Source organism: Lepisma saccharinum, chromosome 20 (genome assembly GCF_977018435.1).
Source record: "Lepisma saccharinum chromosome 20, izLepSacc3.1, whole genome shotgun sequence".
In the NCBI taxonomy this organism is placed as follows: domain Eukaryota; kingdom Metazoa; phylum Arthropoda; class Insecta; order Zygentoma; family Lepismatidae; genus Lepisma; species Lepisma saccharinum.
Genome location: NC_139248.1, coordinates 5960646 through 5987320, shown reverse-complemented (window position 1 = coordinate 5987320; position 26675 = coordinate 5960646). Strand labels below are relative to the sequence as shown.

Sequence of the window (26675 nt, the reverse complement as noted above, 5' to 3'; positions counted from 1 at the left end):
CTGCCTACTCGACCCCCCTTTTCTGCCGCTATGTGCGTCCTTGCTCCAGAGTGAGCAGGAACAGAGTACAGCTAGGCTACCTGTGAAGCCCGAAGCTTAGAATAGTATCCTATTTCGGCTCACTCCATTTTGCCTAAACCAGTTGGAAGGGAAGTGTTGCAATTGACGGAAATTTTGATGGGCTCTGATGTAGCTAATGCATGGTGATAAACGTAAACGGCAAACAATTAGGAACATGTGCCGATGCTAATTACGAACAGTCACATGAGCATTTTCTTAGTCTATCTTTTAGTAGGCAGAGCTCCACTTCAATCTCTGACGTTTAGCCTGATTGCCAACTAAAAGCAGCTTCGTTTTCTGTTTGTTCTTCTTTTACCTAAACAAATCTAACCTGACTTATACTTAACCTAACCTAACCAGGTGTGTGACATGAAGAAGAGCTCAGTATGAATTAATAAACAAAGCATATATCTCCCTGTTGAGAGACCATTAAATTTCCCTCATTTTAAATATTTCTCTTTCAACTACGTAGGCGAAATGAGATTTGGCGAAAGTCCCCTTTCGCCTAAAATGGCTGACAGATGTCATATCAGCAGGTGGTGATAAGTCATTAGGCGAAACGGGACTACATGAAGCTCAGAGACTACAATACAGTAGGAAAATCGATTAGAAAAGAGCATCAAATTTAATTTTTCATTTCAATAAGATGATGATAATGCTTCAGGAGTTGGCAACCTGTCAGGGCTTCATTGTACAAAGAATACCCCTTCCCCTTCTTCCCCAATTCTGGCGGATTAACATGGGGTTATATGGAGATTTAGTCTTCGCCTTTCTTTCAAAGCAGTGTTGTTCCCAGCATGGAATTTTTCCCAGGAAAGGGATATTTTGGAGCCAAAAATTACAGCAATGGAAAAATGGCGAAATATATATAAATGTGCATCTTTCCATCAACAGTGTGCCATTCTACCGTAGTTTGTTACCAGACTGAACAGAAAGAGACCCGCTATTGCAACAGATGAGTAAAAGCGTGGAAATTTTAATGTCGGAAAGGGAATTGTTTGTCATTGTTTCAAAATCGTAAAAACGAGAAAGACCCCCTCCCACCCCCGGAGGCTGAGTTCTGTCTTGTCAACTTCAGTACATTGAACCAACCCCTTCGTCTGCCTCATAGTAAAATCAGGCGATGAAAAACTACCCATCTGACAGTTGAAATGGACCCGCCCTATTCATAATATATTAACCACTGTGGCCAGCTCATTAAAGGCAGAAGGTAGCGTGTCACTTGTCAAATTTAGCAATACTCATAAGACATACAGTCAGAAGAAATTTGTTTCGCTATCTTCCTGCGTGCTATCCATGAGAAACGAACGCGTATATTAATTTCGACGTTGTCCAAGTGTAATATTAGACGTTATCTATTAGCGAGGATAATATCTGCTTGCCTATCTGCCATACAGAATTGTATATCAAATTGGAAAAAAGCGTGCGTGTTTGTTGAAACAAGTATTAAGATCGGGCAATTCTCATGATTTATTTGAGTGTGACGCAACCGCTTATACCGTAACGCAGGTGTATAATGGCCACACCCAAAATCTCCCCTTCCCCCTCTCGTTGGTTAATTCCTCTGTGGTCATTTGCCGGTTTGGCTGCCTGACCTTCGGTAACAATAGTCACCGCTTCTCAAAAGCCCTGGCCAGCCTCTCAGAAGTAAAATGAATTGCAAAAAGAAGAAATGTTCTTTTTTATTGTCTTGATGGTTCATTCATCATGGGAGAGTTTGTCCTTTGTTTTTAGGGGGCAGTTTTGATTGGCTGTCGTCGTGCTTGTTAGCGCTGCAGTGTGAGGAGACGTTGTCTTGTTAAGAGTGTGATGTTGCTGTCCAGACTAGGCTAGATGTGCGCTAGGTCCAGTCTAGCACCACAATTGTTAAAACTTAACCAAGGCCCGCTTTAGTCGAAAGCATTTTTTAACCTTAAATTCTTAACATTTATGCCATGACGAAAATGCTACCGTGCAAAGTGAAGAATCTAATGGCGTTTCAGATGCCATGGCATATTTCATGGTATTTCTCAAGGATAGAATCGGTCTTAACCAATCAGAAGCGAGCTCTAGGTCACGAGTGCAGATGATATGGCGCCCGCGTGAGATGTAAACAACGTATCACTTCACGCTTTTAAAAGACGATAACTATTCAACCGAGAGGAATAACGTTTCGTATAAAAAGGTTTTAGGTACAAAGCAATGGCGCTGCTTAAATACATACTTTACAACGTTTACTGTACACGTATGGAAGAATATTTGAGTTATTTCAATTGTAAACACTGTGAACTCACCATACATGGTGTAATTTGACTTGACTTTCGTGCTGTATATATTAGACATTGTAATAGCAAAAGTTAACCGATATGCTACATGAAATGCTTCCGTGTAAAATGGGCCTTGGGACCTTCCCGATGGCGTAGTGGTAACGTCGTCGCCTTCTAATCTAGAGGTCCTGGGTTCTATACCCGGTGGAGGCACATAGTGATTCGGATCCTACTTTAAACTGTAGGTCCAGTCCCGATTGGCCTTGCATAAAGTAGAAATTAAACACAAAATCAATCAAGAAAGCGGGACTTAAACACGGAGATTCACTCCCAAGCGACCCAACAGACCGAGGCGACACGTGCAGCTTGTCGTGTCGTTTCGGCACGAAAGTTTGCATTGTTTCGTAAGATTGGTTTCGAAATGTCGGTTCGGTCTGGAATCTCCCTCAGAGCAAGTTTCATGTTTTCTAATTTTATTTTCATTTTAAGTTAATCGCAAATTCGCAATACTTATGATATCTGGTGAATTCATGAAACGTTTCTTATAAGTCCTCTTACGCCGCACTAAGGCTAATGAAAGCTTCACCTACAGTTCAAAGGCAGATCCAAACACTGAAATGTCCTCTATTCGACATGTGATCAGCACCACGCTCCGGCTGACTTTACTCCTTCAGGTTGGCCCCCAGGTACCCATTGATTTGAGGCTGGGTGAGCTACAGAGCCGCGTTATGCTGGGACAAGGCCGGAAAAAAATCCCACCTTTATGATAACACAAAATGAGATATGGTCAGTAATAAATTAAAAGTTAGTTGCCAAACATTGATACAAGAAAACAAAAATGGTTCTAATGCAGTACACCAAGCTATTAATTAGGCAATTTACACACTTTAGCCGCGTCCAGTTCGCTGCACTTTTCGACTCTATATGCACTCACTCGTCTAGTTGATTACAACACCGATTCGTCTACTTCGTTAATTTGGTGTCAAGTAGTGTATTTAGTGTCTGCACCGGTTGTACTACGTTCGGGAGCGGTGTAATGTGTGGTGCATAGTTACGTGGTGTGTGCTAACTAATGAAAAGAACATTTAAAGAAGCAGGGACGTCATTTCCTTGCACCGGCCTGACACCGAGATACGCATGCACTACACCTAGAGTCGAAAAGTGTAGAGAACTGGGCGGGGCTAGTATTAGGCATTCAGCCTGTGTGGGAAGAAAGGCAGTACCTAAGAATGTGACGTCAGTTCATGATGAACCCAATGGCAGGTTGGAATGGAAACTTATCCTCGGTGATTTCGATGAAGGTGTTGAAACAACCCTCACCAAAAGAACTTCAACAATTTCATATGAATATGAATAGGGGAAACAAAAAACAATCGGAATATAGGGAAGTCACATTTAAGACACAACTTGCAGTTTAAAATAGCCAAGTTTTAATAACCACAAAAATGAAATAAAAAGAAAAATCAAGCAGGTGATTTCAACAATGGAATAGTGAAGTAAAAAATGTTGATTTCAACAATGGAATAGTGAAGTAAAGAAGAAGGTGATTTCAACAATGGAATAGTGAAGTAAAGAAGGTGATTTCAACAATGGAATAGTGAAGTAAAAGAAAAGGAAGGTGATTTCAACAATGGAATAGGAAAGTAAAAAATAAGGTGATTTCAACAATGGAATAGTGAAGTAAAGAAGAAGGTGATTTCAACAATGGAATAGTGAAGTAAAAGAAAAGGAAGGTGATTTCAACAATGGAATAGTGAAGTAAAAAAATGTTGATTTCAACAATGGAATAGTGAAGTAAAGAAGAAGGTGATTTCAACAATGGAATAGTGAAGTAAAGAAGGTGATTTCAACAATGGAATAGTGAAGTAAAAGAAAAGGAAGGTGATTTCAACAATGGAATAGGAAAGTAAAAAATAAGGTGATTTCAACAATGGAATAGAAAAGTAAATAAAGTGATTTCAACAATGGAATAGGAAAGTAAAAAATAAGGTGATTTCAACAATGGAATAGGAAAGTAAAAAAATAAGGTGATTTCAACAATGGAATGGTAAAGTAAAAAGATGGTAATTTCAACAATGGAATAGTGAAGTAAAGAAGGTCATTTCGACAATAGAAGTGAAGTTAAAAAATGATTTCAATAATGGAGTAATAAAGTAAAAAATGTAATTTCAACAGTGAAATAGTAAAGTAAAAAAGGTGATTTCAACAATGGAATAGTAAAGTAAAAAGATGGTAATTTCAAAAATGGAATAGAAGAGTAAAAAATAAGGTGATTTCAACAATGAAATAGTGAAGTAAAAAGGTGATTTCAACAATGGAATAGTGAAGTAAAAAGATAGTAATTTCAACAATGGAATAGAAGAGTAAAAAATAAGGTGATTTCAACAATGAAATAGTGAAGTATAAAGGTGATTTCAACAATGGAATAGTAAAGTAAAAAGATGGTAATTTCAACAATGGAATAGAAGAGTAAAAAATAAGGTGATTTCAACAATGAAATAGTGAAGTAAAAAGGTGATTTCAACAATGGAATAGTGAAGTAAAAAGATGGTAATTTCAACAATGGAATAGAAGAGTAAAAAATAAGGTGATTTCAACAATGAAATAGTGAAGTAAAAAGGTGATTTCAACAATGGAATAGTGAAGTAAAAAGATGGTAATTTCATCAATGGAATAGAAGAGTAAAAAATAAGGTGATTTCAACAATGAAATAGTGAAGTAAAAAGGTGATTTCAACAATGGAATAGTAAAGTAAAAAGATGGTAATTTCAACAATGGAATAGTAAAGTAAAAAGGTGATTTCAACAATGAAATAGTGAAGTATAAAGGTGATTTCAACAATGGAATAGTGAAGTAAAGAAGGTGATTTCAACAATGGAATAGTGAAATAAGAAAAGGAATGTGATCTCAACAATGGAATAGTAAAGTAAAAGAAAAAAAGGTGATTTCAACAATGGAATAGGAAAGTAAAAAAAATGTGATTTCAACAATGGAATAGTAAAGTAAAAAAGTTATTTCAACAATGGAATAGTAAAGTAAAAAGATGGTAATTTCCACAATGGAATAGTGAAGTAAAGAAGGTGATTTCAACAATGGAATAGTAAAGTAAAAAAGTTATTTCAACAATGGAATAGTAAAGTAAAAAGATGGTAATTTCCACAATGGAATAGTGAAGTAAAGGAAGGTGATTTCAAAAATGGAAAGGAAAGTAGAAAAATAAGGTGATTTCAACAATGGAATAGTGAAGTAAGAGAAAGTGAGGTGATTTCAACAATGGAATAGTGAAGTAAGAGAAAGTGAGGTGATTTCAACAATGGAATAGTGAAGTAAAGAGAGGTGATTGTGACAATGGAATAGTGATGTAAAAAAGTGATTTCAACAATGGAGTAGTAAAGTTAAAAAAAATGTTATTTCAACAATGAAATAGTAAAGTAAAAAAAGTTGATTTCAACAATGGAATATTGAAGTAAAGAAGGTGATTTCAACAATGGAATAGTAAAGTAACAAAGTTGATTTCAACAATGGAATATTGAAGTAAAGAAGGTGATTTCAACAATGGAATAGTGAAGTAAGAGAAAAGGAAGGTGATTTCAACAATGGAATAGGAAAGTAAAAGGTGATTTCAACAATGGAATAGTGTATTAAAAGAAGAGGACTGTGATTTCAACAATGGAATAGTAAAGTAGAAAAAAGGTGACTTCAACAATGGAATATTGGAGTAAAACAAAAGGAAGATGATTTCAACAATGGAATAGTGAAGTAAAAATCTACGCATAGAGACTGTGGAGGTAGAACCTCAAACATTTCCAACTCTAGCATGTAATCTTAATTGTGCATTATCCATTGTTTACTGCTTTTAATTATACTAATTGCAACACTACATATCAAGAGAGAACCTTTTCTCTCATCTTCATCTGAACAATAGGGGCACCCAGGAATTATCTATGAGGGTGGCGGTTAAAATGGTGTGGTTCTTTTTCTCAAGCAACATCTTTGGTACGGGATGAACTAAAGGTCCTACAAAAGGATGCAAAGATTGATAAATACTCGTGTGGCGTTCAAGCAGCAATTTCTTTTATTTAAAAATGATACAAGGGTTAGAAATTTTCCATTATAAAATTGTGGAAAAAATGTAATTTTCTGTATAACATAATGGCCGAGGGGGGAGGTTTTAACCGCCATAACCCCTTCGGTCCGCCCATGATCTGAACAAATATATTTCTGACCAATAATAATACCTGTACTCTATATATTTTTTAAGTCCTCCTCCTTGGCCGTGCGGTCTAAGGCAACTTGCTTTGGACGGCGGCTGCGGGATGGCATGAGTTCCATCCCGTGTTCAGTCTCCGTGAATTTTCGGCCTGTGTATAGGACCTGTAGCAACCCATCATCGTGAGGAAATTGGGGAGCTACTGGTGAGTAGCGTAATTCGGTCTCGACAATCTCTTATAACGGTTGGGGGTTCGACATGCTGACCCGACGTCACCCCATTACCGGTTGAAGATCTCCACACCTCTAGGTAGGATTGTGGAGGGAGACTGGCAGTCGGGAGATAGGCCAAGGTTCTTCAAGGGCTGTCGAGCCACGGATTTATATTTTTTAAACTTTTGGATATTTAACGTCGATTTACTAACTTCTAGGTTAATTGTGATTAACGTATATGTCTGGTGGTAACATTACTGTGTGCTATAAGATTTATTTTCTTCATTGTTGTCACTGAAACAATAAATTTAATTACCTTCACTACCTATTTCCTTTAGGTCAATATCAACGTTATCCCTCCATCGTCTTGGCCTTCCTACAGATCTCTTACAATCAGGTTTCCCAACAAGAATCTTGTAAACTCTTCTTTCTTCTCCCATTCGTGCCACATGGCCTGCCTATCTAAGTCTTCTTGATTTAATTCTTTGTTTCTCGTCTCTCTGTTACTGAGGGGGACGCGCCCCTCCTGTTGCCTCCCCTAACGACGCCCGTAGTGGTGGGATTCCACATGTAACCATCGTATAGCCAATTGGCAGATTCTAGCTTTTAAATAGCTGGTGGCGCCAGAGCTATAGAGTTAAAACAGTGCAAATTATATGGAACTCTAAACATTACCTACACGAATGACGCCAGAAGAGTATAAATGTGTAAATTTGCACAATGAACAAGCTGAGAAATTTGATTTGTCTCCTCTAATTCTACGACCTGGCGACAAACAGCAAGACAGACGCGATTCTTCGCTGCATTTGCATCTCAACAACCAGCATCAAATCCATCCTGAGCTTCGTAAGGGCCATAATAGCCAAGGAGAAGTTTTCAAATTACCAAGAACACTGTAATCACGGTTCAAAACCAACCGAGCGGCCAACGATAAACCACACAGGTTTGTCCCATGCTGTGTTCAACTGCCAAGGACGCTCGACGTCCTCTGGCTTGAAGAATGCCACACCCTTCTCCATGGCAGCGGCCTTCAGTGGCGATCTGGTACCTTGCGGGCATGTTGCTGTATGCGGAAACAATAGCCGAACGGCTACCACCCCCAAAAAAGACAATTAAATGCTTACGGTAACGACCCATTGGATGTTTATGTGCTGACTCGACAATCTTTCGATTATTGCCAGAAGGTCGGTCACAAAATTGACTGAATCAAATGCCTGTCTTAAGTTTTCCACTTTTAAGGCGCTGCAGGATCTTTCCAAACCATCTCTACCGTTTCAGAATACTATATCTTATCTACAAAGGGAAATATACTGTCCTTGCCCCCCCAGGTTTGGCATCTTGCCCCCACCGGTTCTGGAACCCAATCGCCGCCACTGGGAACATCCAAAATTGTTTAGGAAGTTTCCACATTGAAGTGACAAGAAATAACTTGGGTGAATTAAAACCAAAGTGTTTTGAGTAAGCATTGGGAAATTCCAGGAAGCCTTAGAATGACAATTTAAGAAACAATACTAATCTTTTCCAACGTTGATGATTCATTTGCCAACAGTTTCGTTTGTCGACATTGCATTTATTTAAGGGGTCACTCTTATCGCACAACACTTGAGCAACCTTTCGTACTGACGTCAAACGAGGAATGCCTACGTTGTTAGGTTAGGTATGTTAAATACACTGAAAAATTCATATTTATGCTAAGAGAACTAAACCTAGCTAGCCTCACCTAACAACTTAGGCATTTAGCCTAAAATTGAAAGAATTATCCCGTGACGTCAGAACACATGGTTGTTCAAGTGTTGTCCGATAAGGGAGACCCTTATTGAAGTGGTAAGATTTGTTTTCATATTCTGAAACGCTGAAATCGTGTAAGTCGATTGTCCGGATATTCTGATATCAGAATTATCTGGGTATTAGGATATTAAGATTATCCGTTGAATCCGAAACAGATATCGGATAATTTAAAATCCGGATTTCGTGGGCTTTCCTAGTGAAAACCACTACAAATGCAACAACGAGAGCGATAATGAAGCAAAACAATTAAACGTTTACATGCGTGAACCTTTCTACCGACTTCCCAGGGGCGTATCCACGGTAGGGCCCCTCCCAACTGCCATATTTTTGGAAATATTATTATCCCTAATTTTTTCAACACCAGACTCTTCTTTTATCACCAAGTTCAACAAGTTCGATAATATGTGTTTTAAGTTTGATTTAAGCTCACTTTTTGCTAATGATGGACCAATCGGAACTGGTCCTACCTATACTCTGTCCCGAGAATCTCTGGTGCAAGCGAACGATAACAAGTCTCTGCGCAAGTTGTGACACGAGAGAGCTCAACCAATGGACGCCTGAGAGGGAACGGGATTGTGTGGAGGAGAGACAGCGACCGCAGTTAGCAACTGTTGGCAGCAGCGTGTACTTCTTCGCTCCGCCCACTAGCTTTCTCCCCTTCTCTCCTGTTATGTCCGGCATTGCTCCAGAGATTCCTGAGCTAGAATATAGAGTTCAAATTTGAGTCCGAACCACTCTGCAAGATGTCTCAAAAGGGCATCGAACCTGACACCACTGCGGAAAGGGGTTCTTGTTTCTTTGTTTATTAATTTTACTCCTCATAGCTGATCGTACAGTTTACAGTAGCAATGGGGAGCAATTATAATAATAACGACACATAGTAATAACATCTATTCCAACCCATGCTCTCTATTGTCATTGCCCCATAAAAGCTAATCCTGCTAACGGAACCATATATTGCTTACTATACAGGTTAGAATTGTGTTACTCATCTCTGTGAGATGAGTAACCAGACTGAAATTCGCCCCTCCCAATTGTGATTTCTGGATTCGCCACTGCGACTTCCCCTATCGAGCTAGTCTTCCCCGGTAGTAAACTATGCAAGATAAAAAAGAATACCAAAATCTGAAAAAAAAAAATTGTTCACAGATAGATAGTTTTTAACGTATATCTGGTCCAGGAGATTACATTACAGCTATATCGAATCATATAAAATATTATATGTTTACTCACCGTTAACCTTGAGTCACAGCCCTCAACTCTATTACAGACGTAGGTTGTTGCTGACGTCATATGATGCTATTGTATTGCGTGGAACATCGTGTCTGTAAAACAAAAACGCATATTAGAAGCAGCTTGACACCATTTTAGTCAACAGTGCTAACTTGATCTACTTTTTTGTTCTTTAGGGTAGCTTTTCTCACACTTTTGGCTAATGACCATGAGGACGAGTCACCATATGGTGAAGGAAAAAGAACACCAATGAGCAGGTCTGGATTCGATCCAGGACCCCGTGGCATTCTAGGGTGTCGCTACCCCGCCACGGAGGTGGGCTGGAAATCAGTGCGATCAACTTCACGGGCCAGCTATATAAAAATTACAAAAAATTACCATCATTAATATAAAAGAGCCAACCAACTATTTACTGTAACTTGCATGAGTGTCAATCATTTTTCTCATGATTCACTAAAACTCAAAATAATGTTTTTTTCTTTGTTTGTGCATGTGTAGTTACATAGTAATTATAATAATTGCAAAAATACCACCATTAATAAAAACAAGTACCAACTATTTACTGTCATTTGCATGAGTGTTTTGTTGGAACACACATATCAGGATGAAATTTGGCTGATAGCCCACCGCGTGAATTTTGTCTCCTTTGTTCATTAGGTGTATGTTATGAACAAAAGTCATCAAGAAGCATTGGGAACATCCTGCGAAACAACGCAATTGATTTTCAATCTTTTGCAAAACGTTCACAGTTGAAAACTCGGAAAACAAGAGGTGGGCCTGGCTGCCCTCGCTTCTCCGCCCCCCCCCCCCCCCTAAGTTAGGGTCAATACGCACTAATACGAATTTTAAGAATCCATTGAGAAGTCTAAAATAGAGTACAAAATGAAATCTCAAGTACCCTTGTCTTTAAAACGAGGCTTTAGATTGTTCATAGTTAAGTACAGAGTCATAAGCAGAAAGCTACAATCAAGCATAAAAATAAAGTTAGAATCCCACTTGTAAAATTCCAACACAAACCACTGTTCAAGACAGATACAGCTTGTCTTTGATACGTCATGAGCTTCTTAAGCAGTTACAGTTCTTATGAAAGACTTTTGCACGCCACTGACAACTCGGATATCAATACAACTTGTTCATATCAAGTACTGAGGATAGCATTTGCATATTTTTGACGCAACGCTTGGAATGACGATTAAATTAAATTATTCCCTATTGTTAATTGGCTTTCCCGAGGCCTGCACTTTCACTTGTGTCCAGAACCACGATTAAAAGGGATGAAAGGATATATTAACCTTGAGAATTCCTACGTTGATTTGACGTGATGGACAGGCAGCACCATCTGTTGTTGAATTCGAAACCTCGGAGGGAAAATTACCTTATTCTCAGCAGCACAACTGCATTTAATGATATTCAAGATGCAATCTGTTTTCTTCTTTCATTTTTTCCCCTACCCGACCTTGGTTAACAAGGTAATCGGAATGAGTTTTTGTGTCTGGTTTCCACATGAATTCCGCTGGTACGAAATTATATATTATTTCGATCTGTTTCAAGTTAGCTTGTATGTTGGGATCAACAGTTCGATAAGCCATACACTAAAAAAAAATTGCACATACTAATTTTACATAGTATTTTTCCACACATGTTTTCTGCACACTATTCGGAATAACAAGAGTTTGTAGTATTTCTCACTAGATGGTAGGATATGTTGCAGAAGTACTCAACGCAAATATTACACTACAAAACTCAAAACAATTTTTAAGTTTACAACAAGAAAATATTCCATATTACAACTCAAATACACCTTATCTTCAAAATGTGATTATATTCATTGTTGCCAGTTCATGAAGAGAGAGAGTCTTGGTAGAAACAGGAAATTACACAGTTTTCGTTATGAAATATATTAATCTCATTTCAGTTTATATAAATAAGTGATCTGTGATATGTTCCGTATGATAATTTGTTCCGAGTGTGTAGTGATTGTGTCCATATATGACCCACGGCTTGAAGGCAGAAGGGGAATAAAGCCCAAAATTTGTGGCATTTAAAAAAATCTATAAAACACATTTTTAGAGAAACTGGGTAATTTTAAATCGGTATCGTTAATAAAAACATAATTTATGTTTCTAAAGCGTAAAAAATTGTGAAATGGCCACCATATTGATTACAAGACGGACGCAAGACATTTTTTTTCTGCTGAAAATGGAAAACATTTCAAATTTATTTTGTTACCCATTTCAGGATTGTGATACAGCACAGTGAAGGGTGTCACCATATTCAAAGTACCGTGGTCGACATCCGAACGATTTTTCGAATTAAAATCATTCGAGCAAAGCTGATTCCTAGTTCCATATTTTTTAGTTGATAAATATATAAAGGCATATATTATGTGTCAGAAATATAAATGAAGCACGTGTAAGTCTTCACATGTATTTATTTCATTATAATTTATGTGATAAATTTGTTCGCAAGATAACTGCGAGCAGAAAATAACTGTAAAAGTAATTTAGTTACTTCTCAAGAACCAGTAACTTCAAATAAGTTATAAGTTACTTTTAAGAAGTAAATTTATCTATTACTTATACAGAGAGAGAGAGAGAGAGAGAGAGAGAGAGAGAAAGAAAGAAGGAGAGAGAGAGAGATAGAAACAGAGGGAGGGAGGGAGAAAGAGAAGGAGAGAGAAAGAAACAGAGAAGGAGAGAGAGAGATAGAAACAAGAGAGGGAGGGAGAGAGAGAGATAGAAACAGAGAGGGAGGGAGAAAGAGAGAGAAGGAAAGAGAGTGAGATAGATAGATTGATTGATTTGGTTTATTTTACTGCGCTTTTCTTCCAGTTTTGGCGAATCGCGAAGAACAGCATGAATGATGATATGATGAAACCAATGAAAACCATGCCCAGGACGGGATTCGTCGTAGCGCACTGTGCTAACCACTCACGAGAGAAAGTGCGATAAGGATGAAATGAGCCAGCAATTATTACAAAGACAAGTCGAATTGTCCTTCAATTTGCAGAACACCGATTGGCCAGTTGAGATTACTGTAACCCCTCCAGCCTTCCTAGTCGGAGAACGTTGAAGAAGGAGCAAATGCAGAGATGATATCGGAAGGGGAGGCGAATCTCTTTTATTTTCCATCCGTGGCAGCCGGCCTTGCCCCAGGGAGAAACTCCTCGGCTCGAGTTGATTGTCACGTTCGCAATTCAGGTTGGCAGCTCAGCAATCCCTCCCTCCTAAGGTCTCTATCGGTTGGATCACAACCGGCTAGCTCTTAGTTGTAGCGTGCTGCGATAGGGTTTTTCCACCATCAACAAGATAAAAAAGTTAAAGCCTAACTGGTCAGATACCGTAACACTTTGATTTACTTAATTTACTTCGCTTTTCGGTCACTTTTGGCAAATCGCGAAGATGAGGATGAGTGATGATATGATGAAATGGGTGGACACTCACGAAGAACACACATGCCCATGCCGGGATTCGAAACCGGTACCCCTGGAGTTCTAGCAGGACGTGATAACCACTCCGCTATGCGGGTCGGCAGTTGGTATTAATGGCGCAAAAATGGCCGTGTTGTACACACTTCTTCGATCCGTTTGTACTAAAATGCGGGCAGAATATGATGCCTCGGACTCGATCAGTTGGTACGATCAGGTTGGATACACTGTCTCGATCGGTTGGTATGAATGGCGCTAGAAGGTGCAGGTTGGATACATTGCATCGATCGGGTTGTATTAATAGCACTAAAAGTGCAGGTTGGATACACTGGATCGTTCGGAATGTATTAATAGCACTAAAAGTGCAGGTTGGATACACTGCGTCGATCAGTTCGTATTAAAGGGGCTAAAGTACATGTTGGATACACTGCTTGGTATTAACGACGCTCAGAAAACGTTCGTTATATACGCTGTCTCGATCAGTTGGTATTAATGGCGCTACAAAGTGCGGATTGAATACACTGCTTCCAACTTTTGGAATGAATGGCGCTTAAAAAGTCCGTGCTGGATATACCGTCTTGACCAAATAGCGGTAAAAGGCGAGAGTTGTTAACACTGCATTGATCAGGTATTATTAATAGCGCTAAAAGGTGCTGGTTGGATACACTGCGCTGATTATTGGTATGAATGACGCTGAAAAAGTGTGCGTTATATATACTGCATGTCTGCATCGATCAAGTGGTATTAATAGCGCTAAAATGTACTGGTTGGATACACTATGTCGATCAGTTGGTATTAATAGCACTAAAAAGTGCTGGTTGGAAACACTGCATCGATCAGGTGGTATCAAAAAATAAAAGCACAAGAAGAAAAAGGATTGAGAAAGAGATTCCTGGCATTCCTCCCCCTCCCTCGGCAGCCAAAGGGGCTCCGGATTGTCGCGTGCGTGTCACGAGTGCTTAGCTTACAGGCCAGATTGTGATCGGAGAAGGGTTTAGGCAACACGCGTGGGCCCAGTCAAGAGATACACGAGTTTATGTTTCAGCAAGCAGAAAGGTAATCTGATCCTTTCACAAGATGGATACACTTTGCGAGCGTGACGGTTGCTTAAACGTTGCGCTTAGGCAAATCGTGAAGTTTCTTCCCATTCCGTCCATTTGTAGCACTGCTACGACGAACTCTTGCAGGGCGGATTTTCGTGTGATGTACCTAATATTATTACGATAAAATCATGAATTCGGTTGATATTGAGGGCAGAAGATAGAACACGAAATGCGCGTCTGTGTGTGTGAAAGAAAGAGAGGGGGGGGGGGAGAAGTTATGTATAGATACCCAGGAGGTGAGAGAAATTGGAACTACACAGAGTGAGAGATATACTACAGAGAATTCCCTGACATTCGCTACGAGACTCGGCGGCATCAGCGCTTGTCTTTCCCGGTGAACGGGGTCAGCGACAGTCGCTAGAGTCGGCTATTAAAATTACAGTTTTCATATTGTGTGCTAACCTTGACTACAGAAGGTGTTGAAAATTATGTCCCTCTGCTTCAACACATTCCTGGCATCTCCGAAGGAAATTTGCATTTACACGTGCAAGTTCGTCTACTGTAATTCTCGTACAATACTCTCTTTTAACTCACGGATGGTGTGCGGATTGTCTTTGTATACTTGGTTTTTCTTTCCTCTTTTATTCAGAACTGACCCTGTTACTCTAAACTTTTTTACGAGGCTTAATATACGCGACTGTCGCGGACCCGTTCACCGGGAAAGACAAGCGCTGATGCTGGGCCGCTTGCCGCCGAGTCTCGTAGCGAATGTCAGGGAATGCTCTATAGTATAGGAGAGAGAGAGATAAGTAGATAAGTGAGGGAGAAAGAGAGGGAGAGAGAGAGAGAGAAGTAAATGAAGGAGAGAGGATGAAAGAGGGAGGGGGAGAGATAGAAAAAGAAGAAGAAGAATGAGAGATCAAGTCGCAGGGAAAGAGGGAGAGAGACACGCAGAGCAGTGACAGAGAAAGAGAGGGAAGTAGAGGGCTGAGAGAGACAGAATAGGCAGAATGGAACGAAGACAGAGAAGTAGGAAATTCTTGTTTAGATAGAAGAGAGTGGATAGAAATACCAGTGCGTTAAAAGATACAGAGAGCAAGGGACGAAGAGAGACATGAGGATGGGGAAAGTAAGAATAGAAGAATAAGAGAAAACAGAAAAATAGCATTATTTATAGATACCAAGAGTCGAGAAATAAAGACAGAAGGGGGATAGATAATGAAGAGAAATGAGAGAGAGGGGGGAAAGATCTTGGGGGGGCTGCGGGTGAGGTCAGAGCAAGAAATCACCTTTGCAACTATAAGTTACAAGAAATATGGTGAACACATACATCTAAATTTTTCTACCTTCTTAGGGCCTCCCCGATGGCGCAGTGGTAGCGTCGTCGCCTTGTAATCAAGGGGTCCCGGGTTCGATACCCGGTGGAGGCACAAGTGGTTCGGATCCCACTTTAAACTGTAGGTCCAGTCCCGATTAGCCTTACTGTGCATAAAGTGGACTTAAAACAACAACTCAACATTTTCTACCTTCTTCTCTGAACAGAAAGATGAAGTGATTTAATCAAAATTAACAGTTTGAAATGAGCCGAACCACCAGTGATGTGCGTCTACGCGTAAACAAGGATAATCTACATTCTACACGTAGATAACGTAATCTATGTAAACAACATGGCGAAAGGTGATAACTTAGCAAAGGGCGCAGTGGAAGTAAAACAAGATTATACTGCGAATCAGTTGGTAACGTGTGAGAAGAACCTTTCATAGTCTTCCTTGCAAATTCGAACAATTTCTCACCTAGGAAAAAACATAACATAGGAAATATTCTAGTGTTTTATGAGGAAAAGACTACTTTCGCCTCACGACTGCCATCTGTTGCTTTTTTTGCATACAATTTATCTTCTTTCGTAGTTGATGATAGAAGAGAAGATAAATTTTGTTGTAAATAGGATTCTTGTCAGTTCATTAGGAAACAATATAGTTGAAAATGTCACTTTCTTTTCATGAAAGCTTTGAAAATTAATTTTTATGTACTTTAGATTGTCTACGTAGTCTATGTAAACTACAACCCAATGTAATCTACGCGTAGATTACGTGTAGACAACGCATGTAGACGTAAACTTATAGTAGATATACGGCACATCACTGCGAACCACTGACGTACGAACCTGATAACTCTTCTTCACCATACGATACAAGAACCGATACGCTTCCAGAGACACCTACTGGTAACTTTTACATTACAAAGCAGCATTCGCAGCTAGTTAGAGATACACTATATCAAAAATGCACGTGGCATTAGAAAAACTAGAAGTTTACAGCACATAAATTTGGCTATGAAACTCTTTTTTCCTCTCTTCTCGTGCTGCGCCATGCTCCATAAGCTTGATTGCGATAGGCGGCTGCCGTTTAATGTATTAGCAGATAAAAACTTGGGCAGAGAGGGTCTTAATTTCCCTTAATTAGTAGTCGTTACTGTCTACCTTACGTTATCTCAGTTTCCGTTGGTCCCGCAGTAGTCCCGAAAGAAAGTAGTTTAATACGTTGTTGAAGATTATCATCATTATAATTTGTTAGGCTTATCTTCCTTTATGTCGAAAGTTTTATGTACATTACTATTTATTACTAAATCTTCATTCACTTTTGCCGAAAGTTTCAGAGAACTAAGATAATATTCTAAATTCGTATTAGATCTGTTTAGGTTCTCTCTATGGTTGATTTGGGAGGTGGATGGAGTTCATGAAAGGTGACCTCCCCCCCCCCTTTCCCCGTGACGCTTCCTGAAGACGTCTAAACTAACAACAAATCGCCAATTAACAAATGGCGCTTGTTCTAAAAGGGCGATCATCTTTTCCGTGGCATCTCAACTTAAGGAATCGTCCTCGAGGTCTTCTAAAATTAGCAATAAAGAGTCGATTATCGTAACGGTAAATAAATCGTCACCTTCCAACCCTAGAACACTACACTACGTAATATTTACGTATGCTTTGCGCTCAAATCCCTCTCCTACCTCCCATCTCGCACCCTTCCGCCTTGCAGTGCCTCAAGTTGTGGTAAGGAGTGTGCAAGCGCTGATCGTCTTGATTTGGTTTTTTATGTTGTGCACTGTACGTCAATTTTACGTTGCTGTAGTAAAACGAGAAAAATCTTTCACGTAATTTTGGCAATTGTAAATTCGATTTGTATACTTGGATTTTGAAAACACACGTTTAGAACCATTCACTCTTTTCTTGTAAGACTTTAAAATTACATTCGTTCCTTATTTACAGCGTTATGAATATTATTATTGTTTGATTTCATGGTTTGAAATTTTCGCCTTCATTCTTAATGTATGAACGAACTTGTCAATCAAGACCTTCTCTTAAAATATTCTATGTTTAATAAAACCATGTTTATACATTTTAAAATGAAAATAAAACTCCAATATAAGCAAAAATAAACAAAATAATGTTCACAAACAATCGTAATTTGTTTTTATGATGTAGAGGTTGTTTTAAAAATCGATTCGTTCATGTTTGTAAAATTTACGTAGCGGTAGTTACACTGTAATATTGGAACACGGTAGTGTTCTAGGGGTAAGCTTCATTATTTCCTGGGAAGTAAAACTATAACAATATGTCATCACTTTACATAGAAATAAATTACAATCGCCCTACCAATATATAAATATTACAGGGGAAAAAACTGATAAGTCCATTTTTATCGATTTGCTGTTGTCGATGGCATTAGGTAGTAGCTCCGTTAGTGTAGTTTGCATGTTGTAACTGTACAGATGGAAAACTCGGTAAGCCCTGAGAAATGTGAAAGTTGTATGCGGGTGAAAAGTAGTGTCTTGATTGATTTGCTATATTTTACTTCGCTTTTTGTGCCACTTTTGGCGAAGATGGGGAAGAGTGATGATATGATGAATGGACACTCACAAACATCCATGCCCAGGCCGGGATTCGAACTTGGGACCCTTGGCGTCGTAGCGCAATGTGCCAACCATTTCGCCAAAAACAGCAAAATTTTATTTTTTCAGATTTTTTCCTGCAGGAAAAGAGAGAAGAAATAATGTACTCTTAGGAATATGTCTGACTTAAAAATACTCAGTACATAGGAGTCCACCTTACTACTAAGGATTGAAAGTGGAGATACGTCGATCTGATTCCAAATATAGCGCTTCAGAGGAGATACTTTAAACACAACCAAAAAGAGCATTTTTTGCAGTTACGTTCCTCTGGTTCTCAACGACGAAGTAGAAAGGGCAAGCTTCCATCGTCATTTAAATTTAAGCGAAAAAGAGAGACAGATAAAATGACTGAGAGCCACTAAGTAAACTTAATTGGAGAAAAAAAAAGAGAGAGAGATGCACAACTAAGACCAATACCTGTCTCTGAGTATTCAATTCTCTATTCCTTCGATAAAGGTAGAATCTGTAGAGGTGCACCCAGCACACACAAGGATATAATAGTACTACACAAAACTCCGGAGAGGGAATTAGTCTGGCTGTGAGTGTAGATGCCTTGTTAGCCTGCAATAATGCAGTTTCGGGGTGTAAGGGGTGACCTTGTGAGGAGAAACCCGAAAGTCAACCCCCCCTTCCATTCAGTGAAATTGGAAAGTTGCAGGCCAACGAGCCTCTTCCGAGTGGACCCACAGCCAGTGGGGTTTCGTGTTGTATCGTAATATATGTTTGTGATTGTTCCTTCAACGGTTTCATCTTATCACTATCCATCGTCGCGATCAGCCAAAATTGGCAGATAAATCTACAAATCCCCAGAAGAAAGGTTGAATGACTTTTTTGAAAAGTTTCTCGTACATACGCTGAGCAATGTACTAGTTACTTTTCAGCAATATAGATGGCACCCTGAAGTCAAAGATTCTTCTTCTCTTTAAATGACAAAAAATTAGTCTTAATGTTCAATGTTTCTTTGGGACAGTTAGAGAATTATCTTGAATCATCTAATTTGTGTTAATTTATTTATGAGAATCGTTTCTTTTACAGGGATAAGGTTCTGCAGCACCTTAATTCTTATGCCATAGTGTAGAGGTTTCTGCATTTCAGAGTCTTGCCCAGTGATGAAGTAGCTCATGTTGAATTCCTTCTCTTTACAGGTACTGACCCGTCATCTGCTCTCGCCCGCCTCGTGCCTGCCGGCTAAGAAGCTTGGAGAGGTTCCGGTGGTGGTAGACAGAGATGGTCCCATTGACGGTCCTGACTTCCTTTCCCTCTTCCTGAACACCCCTGATGTCCGCAGCCAGCCGCAAGAAACCACGACAACGTTAGACGACGCAGAGGGAACTTCCAACACTTTACGAGCCGAATCGCCAAACGTAACGGATGGAACTACGCAGGAAATCCCTAACACGACACCTAGTGGGTTGGGTGACATTCAAACGATTACTCCCCCTGTGATTAGCAACGATTTGAACGACCAGAAATTTGCAGAATCAAGAGTGGTGTCGGTGAGGATATCTACATCAGTCAACAAAGGCCCCGCCATACCAAGTTTTCATAGATCAATAACTGTTAAGCCTAGCATCACGACTGTCAAATCCAGCACTGTAACTTTGACTAGTAAAGAGCAGCGCCCAATCCAGGGGGCAGAGAAGGACATTTTTACAACTTTCCTCGACGCCTTTGCGGAAACATCTAATCCCTCTACGGTGCTAACAGAGAATGATGTCATCAAACCGTCTGAAGATGAATTGTCCGTTCTGACATCGACAATGCAGAAGAGCAAGAAGCAGGAGAGGGAAGACGACGAAGAAGAGGTGTCTTTGGTGCAAGAGGAACCGCGAGTGACAGCCGCTGAGATAAGACGAAGCCAGTTTAACGTAGAGGAATCTTCACCCGTACCTCTCAATCCACATTGGTTTTCGGCATCATCCGCTAAGCCAATGCACAGGTCGTCGTACACAAGACGTATCCCAGTGGGTTACGAGGTCAGTGTCTCGCACCAGGCTCCTCAAGAGTACAAGGAGGAGCCTCTATCGTCGGTTGATGTCCCAAGCAGCAAGAGTCACCAGAGGGTCGAGTTCTTCCGTCCTCAGCTGCGCAGCGAGCCTCTACAAGCCCAACTCTCACAGACACCAAAACCAGCCGACTACTCCCAACACCCTGGACAGAATTACCAGGTAAGCGTGAGTTACCAGCAGAACCAAGACTCTACCATCAAGCACGACGTCCCAAGACCAGCACTGCCTCCTCTGGGAGCAATCAACCAAGGTTTTCCCAACAGGCAGTTCGCTGGAAGGAATTACCAGAAACCAGAAATGAATTACGAAGTTCCGGTAGCAAATTTCGAACGACCGGAAGTTAATTACGGAGTTCCGGTTCCCAACGGCGAAAAACCAATCAGGAACGAGGAACCAGTTGAGCAGAATTATGAAGTCCCAGAATCAGTCAGCGCCATGACTCGAGGCAAGGCACACGGTGTCCAACCATCAGAGCCAGGAATGTTCGAGGTGTTCGACAAAGACCTCGCCAAGCACAAGGAAAGCGCTGCAAACCAGAAGTTCGGTTATGTAGTTGAGGGAAGGAATTATAGAAAGTACATGGTGGAGGAGAAAACGTCTGACGGTTTTATCGTGGGGGAGTATGGGGTTGTTAACCATGACGATGGTCAACTACGTGGGGTGCGTTACACGGCCGACGGTACCATCAACCCGAAGCTTATCTACGACGCACTTGCGAAGTTCTTGTCCTTGTGATTTTGACTGGGTTTGCTGCAAAGTTTTCCCGACAAGACATGATTCCAACCCGATACTTACGCGGCAAAATGTGAGTTTGTGATGTCCTGTACAGTTGAATGTGTGTGTGTAAGCTTAATGTTAGGAGTGATGATTGGTGTCGCTTTGAAGTGCTTTTTGAACAAGCTTCGAAATCAAAAAAACTTGATTTAGACTAAATCAGTTACTTCCTAGTCATCACAATGCTTGGTGTTACAAAGAAGCAAGTCTTGTGCTTTCTCTTGTATTAATTGTAAAAGGCCACATTATACCATGTGAACTAGATATTATTTTTTGTGATTCCTCGACATTAAGTGATAAAATTAGTGATAATTTTGTTTTATTTGGAATGTAATTGTGTGATTGTATCTGGTAAAAGTGTAGATAAAACCTTTCTTGCGTAAACTTGTGTCTCGTAGCTGTTCTGTATCTATGGGATCATATAGAAAAATTCAAATTGAAGCAATTGGGGCCAAAATAACATTAACTATGCGTACTTGCATTGTTTCATATTTACAGAAATCGTTATTACGTATGGTTAAATCACAAAAATAATATCTTAAGGTCATATGGTATAATTCCACAATAATAAGCATGTTTCCGTAAGTTAAAGAATATGTTCTAAACTTAATCCATAGTTGTACAGCAAGTATATGCAATTTCAAGTGATTATATATGATTTAGTCATTTTGTACTCTCGGCAAGTATTTTCATTATTGATAGTGCCATTAATTGATTGCATAAGTGGAAGGAATGTGAAATGATGCTTTATACACTGGGCATTATTTCAAGATATACTTAAAATTTATGTTATTTTCTTCACTTGTGATTAATTAGTACATAAACCAGATACGACTCTACAATTAATGTTCAAAAAAACATTGTTTAAAATGAATAATAGAAGAAATTGTACTTACTATGAAATCGTATTTTGCACTCAGAAATTTGAAACTTAATATGAATAGCTATAACATATATTTCATGATTGAATTGTATCTGAGTGAATATTATCACAACGATATTAAATCATGACTAAATCAAATATATAAATATAGTTAGAGAACCGATTCTATGACATTAAGGTCAGAAATACAGATGTTTGGTTACTTCAATCTCAACACGAATAAAAGTGATACCAGAACATGCAAAATTTGATTTTGTAAAACAATTGTTTTCCACTATCATTTTTCAAGATGTGATACAAACCATTTCGTTCCAAATATTTAACATGAGCTCTCGGTGATGTCATCCAGGTAAATGGTTTTATCCGCCCCCTTTAATATTTTAACAATGCGCGCTGTTTGTAACAATGGGATAATCGATGGTATTGGTAGGATGATTTTATGCTTTCCACCTCGGAATCCCATATATATTCCGGGTAGTTGGGAAAACATAAGGAAACTCAAACATATTTCTCATATTTCTATTTCTGCCAGTGTGAATAGAACATGTCAGATATGTTTGTCAAACAGGTTGCAACAAATAATTATGTCTGTATTTTTTTATTTTCCTGTCGTGTTATCTGTAACAATCAACACTCAAGATACATTTATCACAATCGCATAGCAATGAGGGACATATCTATTTCCCGCTACAATAGGGTAACATTATTGACTGTGTTTATCTGTAACCAATGAGGTACGTTGTTGATATCTAGGTTGTTCAGGAAAAAGCACATAAGTCACAAACTGCGATATTCTGTTGCTTTCTAAGTCACACTGAAATAATGAAAATAATTTTATATTGGGCATGTGTAAACATTCTAAACAGTAATGGCCTAACATGCATATCATGTTTGTAGTGTTTGTTATTAAGAGAATAAACATTAAAAAAAACTGCCTGCTGTAAAATTTCATTTCTTGACAAGCGATTTTTCACGAACAGCCTAGATATATTGGCAGACAATTGTAGAAATTGAAATGGGCAACAACATTTATGATGAAAAGTATTTTTTAAAAAAACAAATAAATTATGGTAACAGCCATTTTGTAAATTATTTTTGGTTGCTTTTGAAAAAAAGTGGGTAAGGTTAACTTCACCTACTGAATTTCTATGAAACAGTACGAACTCACTGTAATACATGGTTTTATGTTTTGAATTCACACATGTTTTTGAATGTCAAAGCACGAGGCATAAATTTGTTCGTTTTCGCCGCAACAGCAAACGACGTGAACAGTGTCCACGTGACTTAGTGGCGGGAAAATTTAATGCTGTATAAACTATTGTTGTCACTAGATAACTGCTAGATTAAATTGTTATTCTCTCATAAGTAAAAACAAAATATGACACATTGGATATACAACGGGTGTGTTTCGAACATAAAGTTTGGTCATTCCAGCTGAAGTTGTTGTTGCAAAATTCGATTAGTTTCAAGCACTGGCGTACGTAGAATTTTTTGCGGGGGGGCTGTAATTCTCAAAAATGGCAATTGGGGATCATTTTAAAGATGGTTTGGATTTATCACTTTGGTTTTTCCCAAGTTCTTCACTGCTCGTATTTGAAAATGGTGATTTTCTCAAAATTTCGGAGGAGGCTGTATCCCCACGAGCCACCTCTGCGAACGCCAGTGGTTTCAAGTGACAATATGTGTTCTTAATTTCATATCTTACTTGAATGCTATAGTTACACCAGAATAATTTTTGTACCATGCTTCTTTCTCAGTTTACTTGTGCGGATTCTTTTCCAAATATGGACGAAGTGTAACTTATGTGACCACGTGATGTATATCATATTACGTCATTGCGAATCAAAGATTTGCAAAACACTGAATCAACAGAAAGGTTGTCGTCTTCTGTACGTGGTTTCCATGCTTGCATCATGCGTGCAAGCAAGAAACTATATTTTGTGGTAAATAAAATAAAAATGTTATTTTAAAATCTCGTTTTATTCAAACATTTCTTGTTTTACCCGTACCTTTCCATGTTTACAGTATAGAGCGGCCACAAACAAAATAACCATCGAGCAGAAGCCTTCGCGCAACTTCCCCTCCATGCGCAAGTACGATGCGCACAGGATACGCAGTTCTGCGCAGGTTCTTTTCCTTGTGGTCTCACTATAACAAAACACTCTTTGAAAGTATCGTCAGCAAATAGTTACAAGGTAAACTAACAATGCTCTAATTGTGCCCACTTGACAAGCAGCAGTACAAAGAGGTTTGCACACGTTTAGAACATTGTTAGAGGAAATTTAGATACTTTCCACCCTCAGCGTAAGTTGGAGCCTAATTTTAGGGGTCAGGACATGAACCTCAGGTTTCAGAAGGTAATAATAATAATACCCTAACGTAAATTGTAATAAAGTTGGAAATTTTGTTTATATTCAAATCAGACTGACCTTGGTATCTGCAGTGGCGGAAATTGGGTTCTAAAACTTGGGACAAGGACAGTATACTTTCCATTGGTAGACAAGGTTTAGCATAGTGCATAGGGAGTGTCATAATGAGGAGGGTGGGGGCAACTGCCCTCCCTGATCGCCGCCAATGCAAGGAAGGATATCAACAGCAAAATGCTTTTTTTTTTTTTTTTTTAAGAATAATTGACTTTTGGTGAAAAAATCATTAGGTTGACTACTAGTGGCAATTGAGCTAAAGAAGAGGAAAATTAGGTAAAGTCTTACTAAGTATAGTCAGCGGCAATAATAGTAAGAAAATTGTTCATCACTATTTTCAATATTTTTATTACACATCCTGTGATGTTTTAAAGAATAGAGTTCTGTTGATGCAAAGCAGATGTCCCCGTTTTGTTGAACTTTTCATTTCACATTGTGAAAAACAGAATGACTTAAAATGGTCAACAATTTGCCTACTGTTTGTTTTGCCGTTGGGTGTACATGACCTTGAACTGTCAATTTCGAAGTAAAGCACTACAGCAGAGTGCTACGAGAATACCCAAAGATTTCTGATGGTTCTGAAGAGGACAAGCATGTAAATATCAGGTTACAGGTAACAACCTTATCCCACCAAAGCAAACAGATACAAAATGCCTGCTGTGTTCCGCCATGTGTGGTATTTGGTCTCCATTACAGAGTTTATGGAGGACACGTGCTAAAGTGAAGTTGTTCCCGCAAGATCAAAGTGATTGTCGTTGGCGCTTCGTACGATGCTGCAGTCACGCGTACATCGCGCCGCCTACACTAAACATCATCTTTCACCAGTGTTGCCACATAACAAGAACATTCCCTAAAACAGTACTTTTTTATAAATAACGGCAAATTTCTAGTAGAAATCGCGACGATGAGGATGTGTGTGATGAAATAATACACATGCCCAGGCCTTGAATCACGCCCTGTGCTAACCACTCCGCTACGGAGGTCGGCTGTTTAAGAGTCGGTTAAGTGGCTGAGCTAGAGGCGCAACCACAATTTTTTGTCTGGTGGGTGGGGGCAAGTACCAGGATAAACGTACCAATAATAATAATTTATTCATTTATTTATTTATACATACTCCCCATAACAGAGCTATTGCTCAGCTTACAACGGGGGTTTACAAGTAAATAAGTTTACATAGTATATACTATTCATATGCATAAACATAAATATGAACATATACAAACACACAAACCAGTCACGGATTAAGGAGTGTGCTATTGATGCTGCAGCATTAGGCCCATCCCTGAAATAGGCCCAGATGAAAACGGACGAGAATTTTCTGAAAGCTGAACAGTTTTCTTTTGCTATATTAACCTGGAAATAAATCTTAGAATGAAATTTGGAGCCCAATTTCGGACGGCTAGACACAGCGTTACTTATTATACAGTTAATATTATTCTTTGCGCTGTGACGTAACTATAAGGTCGTTGTGTTTATTGTTCACCGAAGATTTCAAGTTAATGCTATCAATTTTACGTTAATCAGTTTACTTAGTAATTTAGCTGCGTTTTTTACAATATGTTGGCGATTTTTTCCACTTTTTTATTGTTCGGTAAGTGCGACGTAGTAAATTTTTAACCTTGAAAGTTAGTTGTACAGAAAAAATCGACGGCATTTCATTGTTAGATTTTGATGTGACATCATCAGGCCCAATTTAATCTTAATCCGGCCCTGACACAAATAATTAAATGATATCAATGCCTATTAATAGTAGTATGATACATACAAAAATTATATTAACATTAAGAAAATAACTTAAAATATAAAAATAAAAGTACCAATTTTTAGACAAGAAACTAAAAATAAATTGTTTAATAACAATACATAACTTTTATAAGACATAACAAAATCGATGTCAACATTATTTTGTATTAGTACATAAAGAGCTTTACATATTTTAACCATTACTGAATTTTGATGTACAATATTTTTAGAATTAACCAAAGAAAATGGCAAATAAAAGCGAAGCGTTCTAGGTTTAATTGTGAATCTTATCAACTGAAGACAATCTTGAGCATCAATTGAGTTATTTATAAATTTGTAAAGTAAAATATTTGGCTAGTTCTCTTCTTGATTTTAATGAAGAGAACCCAAATTCAGATAAAATAGTGTCATAGAGTACTCTCTCTACATATGTGGACCTTTTAAATTTCTTATAATGTCATTATTATTACTAGTGGTAGTAGTAGCAGCAGTTTCAAAGACATCTTATCTCCATAAATTACACAAAAAGGGGTAGATTTGGAACAAACGATTTGAAATATTTTTTTCAACATGCTCAATTTCACATTAGTTAATAATGGGAAATAAGCACACAAACTGTAATTTTGAATGTCAGAAAAGGAATGATAAATGCATTCCGAGGATAATTCCTTTTGTA

At 38.7% G+C, this 26675-nt stretch overlaps 1 protein-coding gene across 1 annotated transcript in view; it reads left to right on the top strand.

The window, feature by feature from the left end:
* The window catches only part of LOC146003679 (uncharacterized), a 111289-nt gene extending 87484 nt beyond the window's left edge, over positions 1–23805 (top strand). The window contains exon 2 of the mRNA XM_083142042.1: positions 19313–23805. Coding sequence (XP_082998168.1) covers positions 19313–20911 — 1599 coding nt within the window. The 3' untranslated portion in view covers positions 20912–23805. The remainder of the gene's footprint in view (positions 1–19312) is intronic.
* The last annotated feature ends 2870 nt before the right edge of the window (positions 23806–26675 follow it).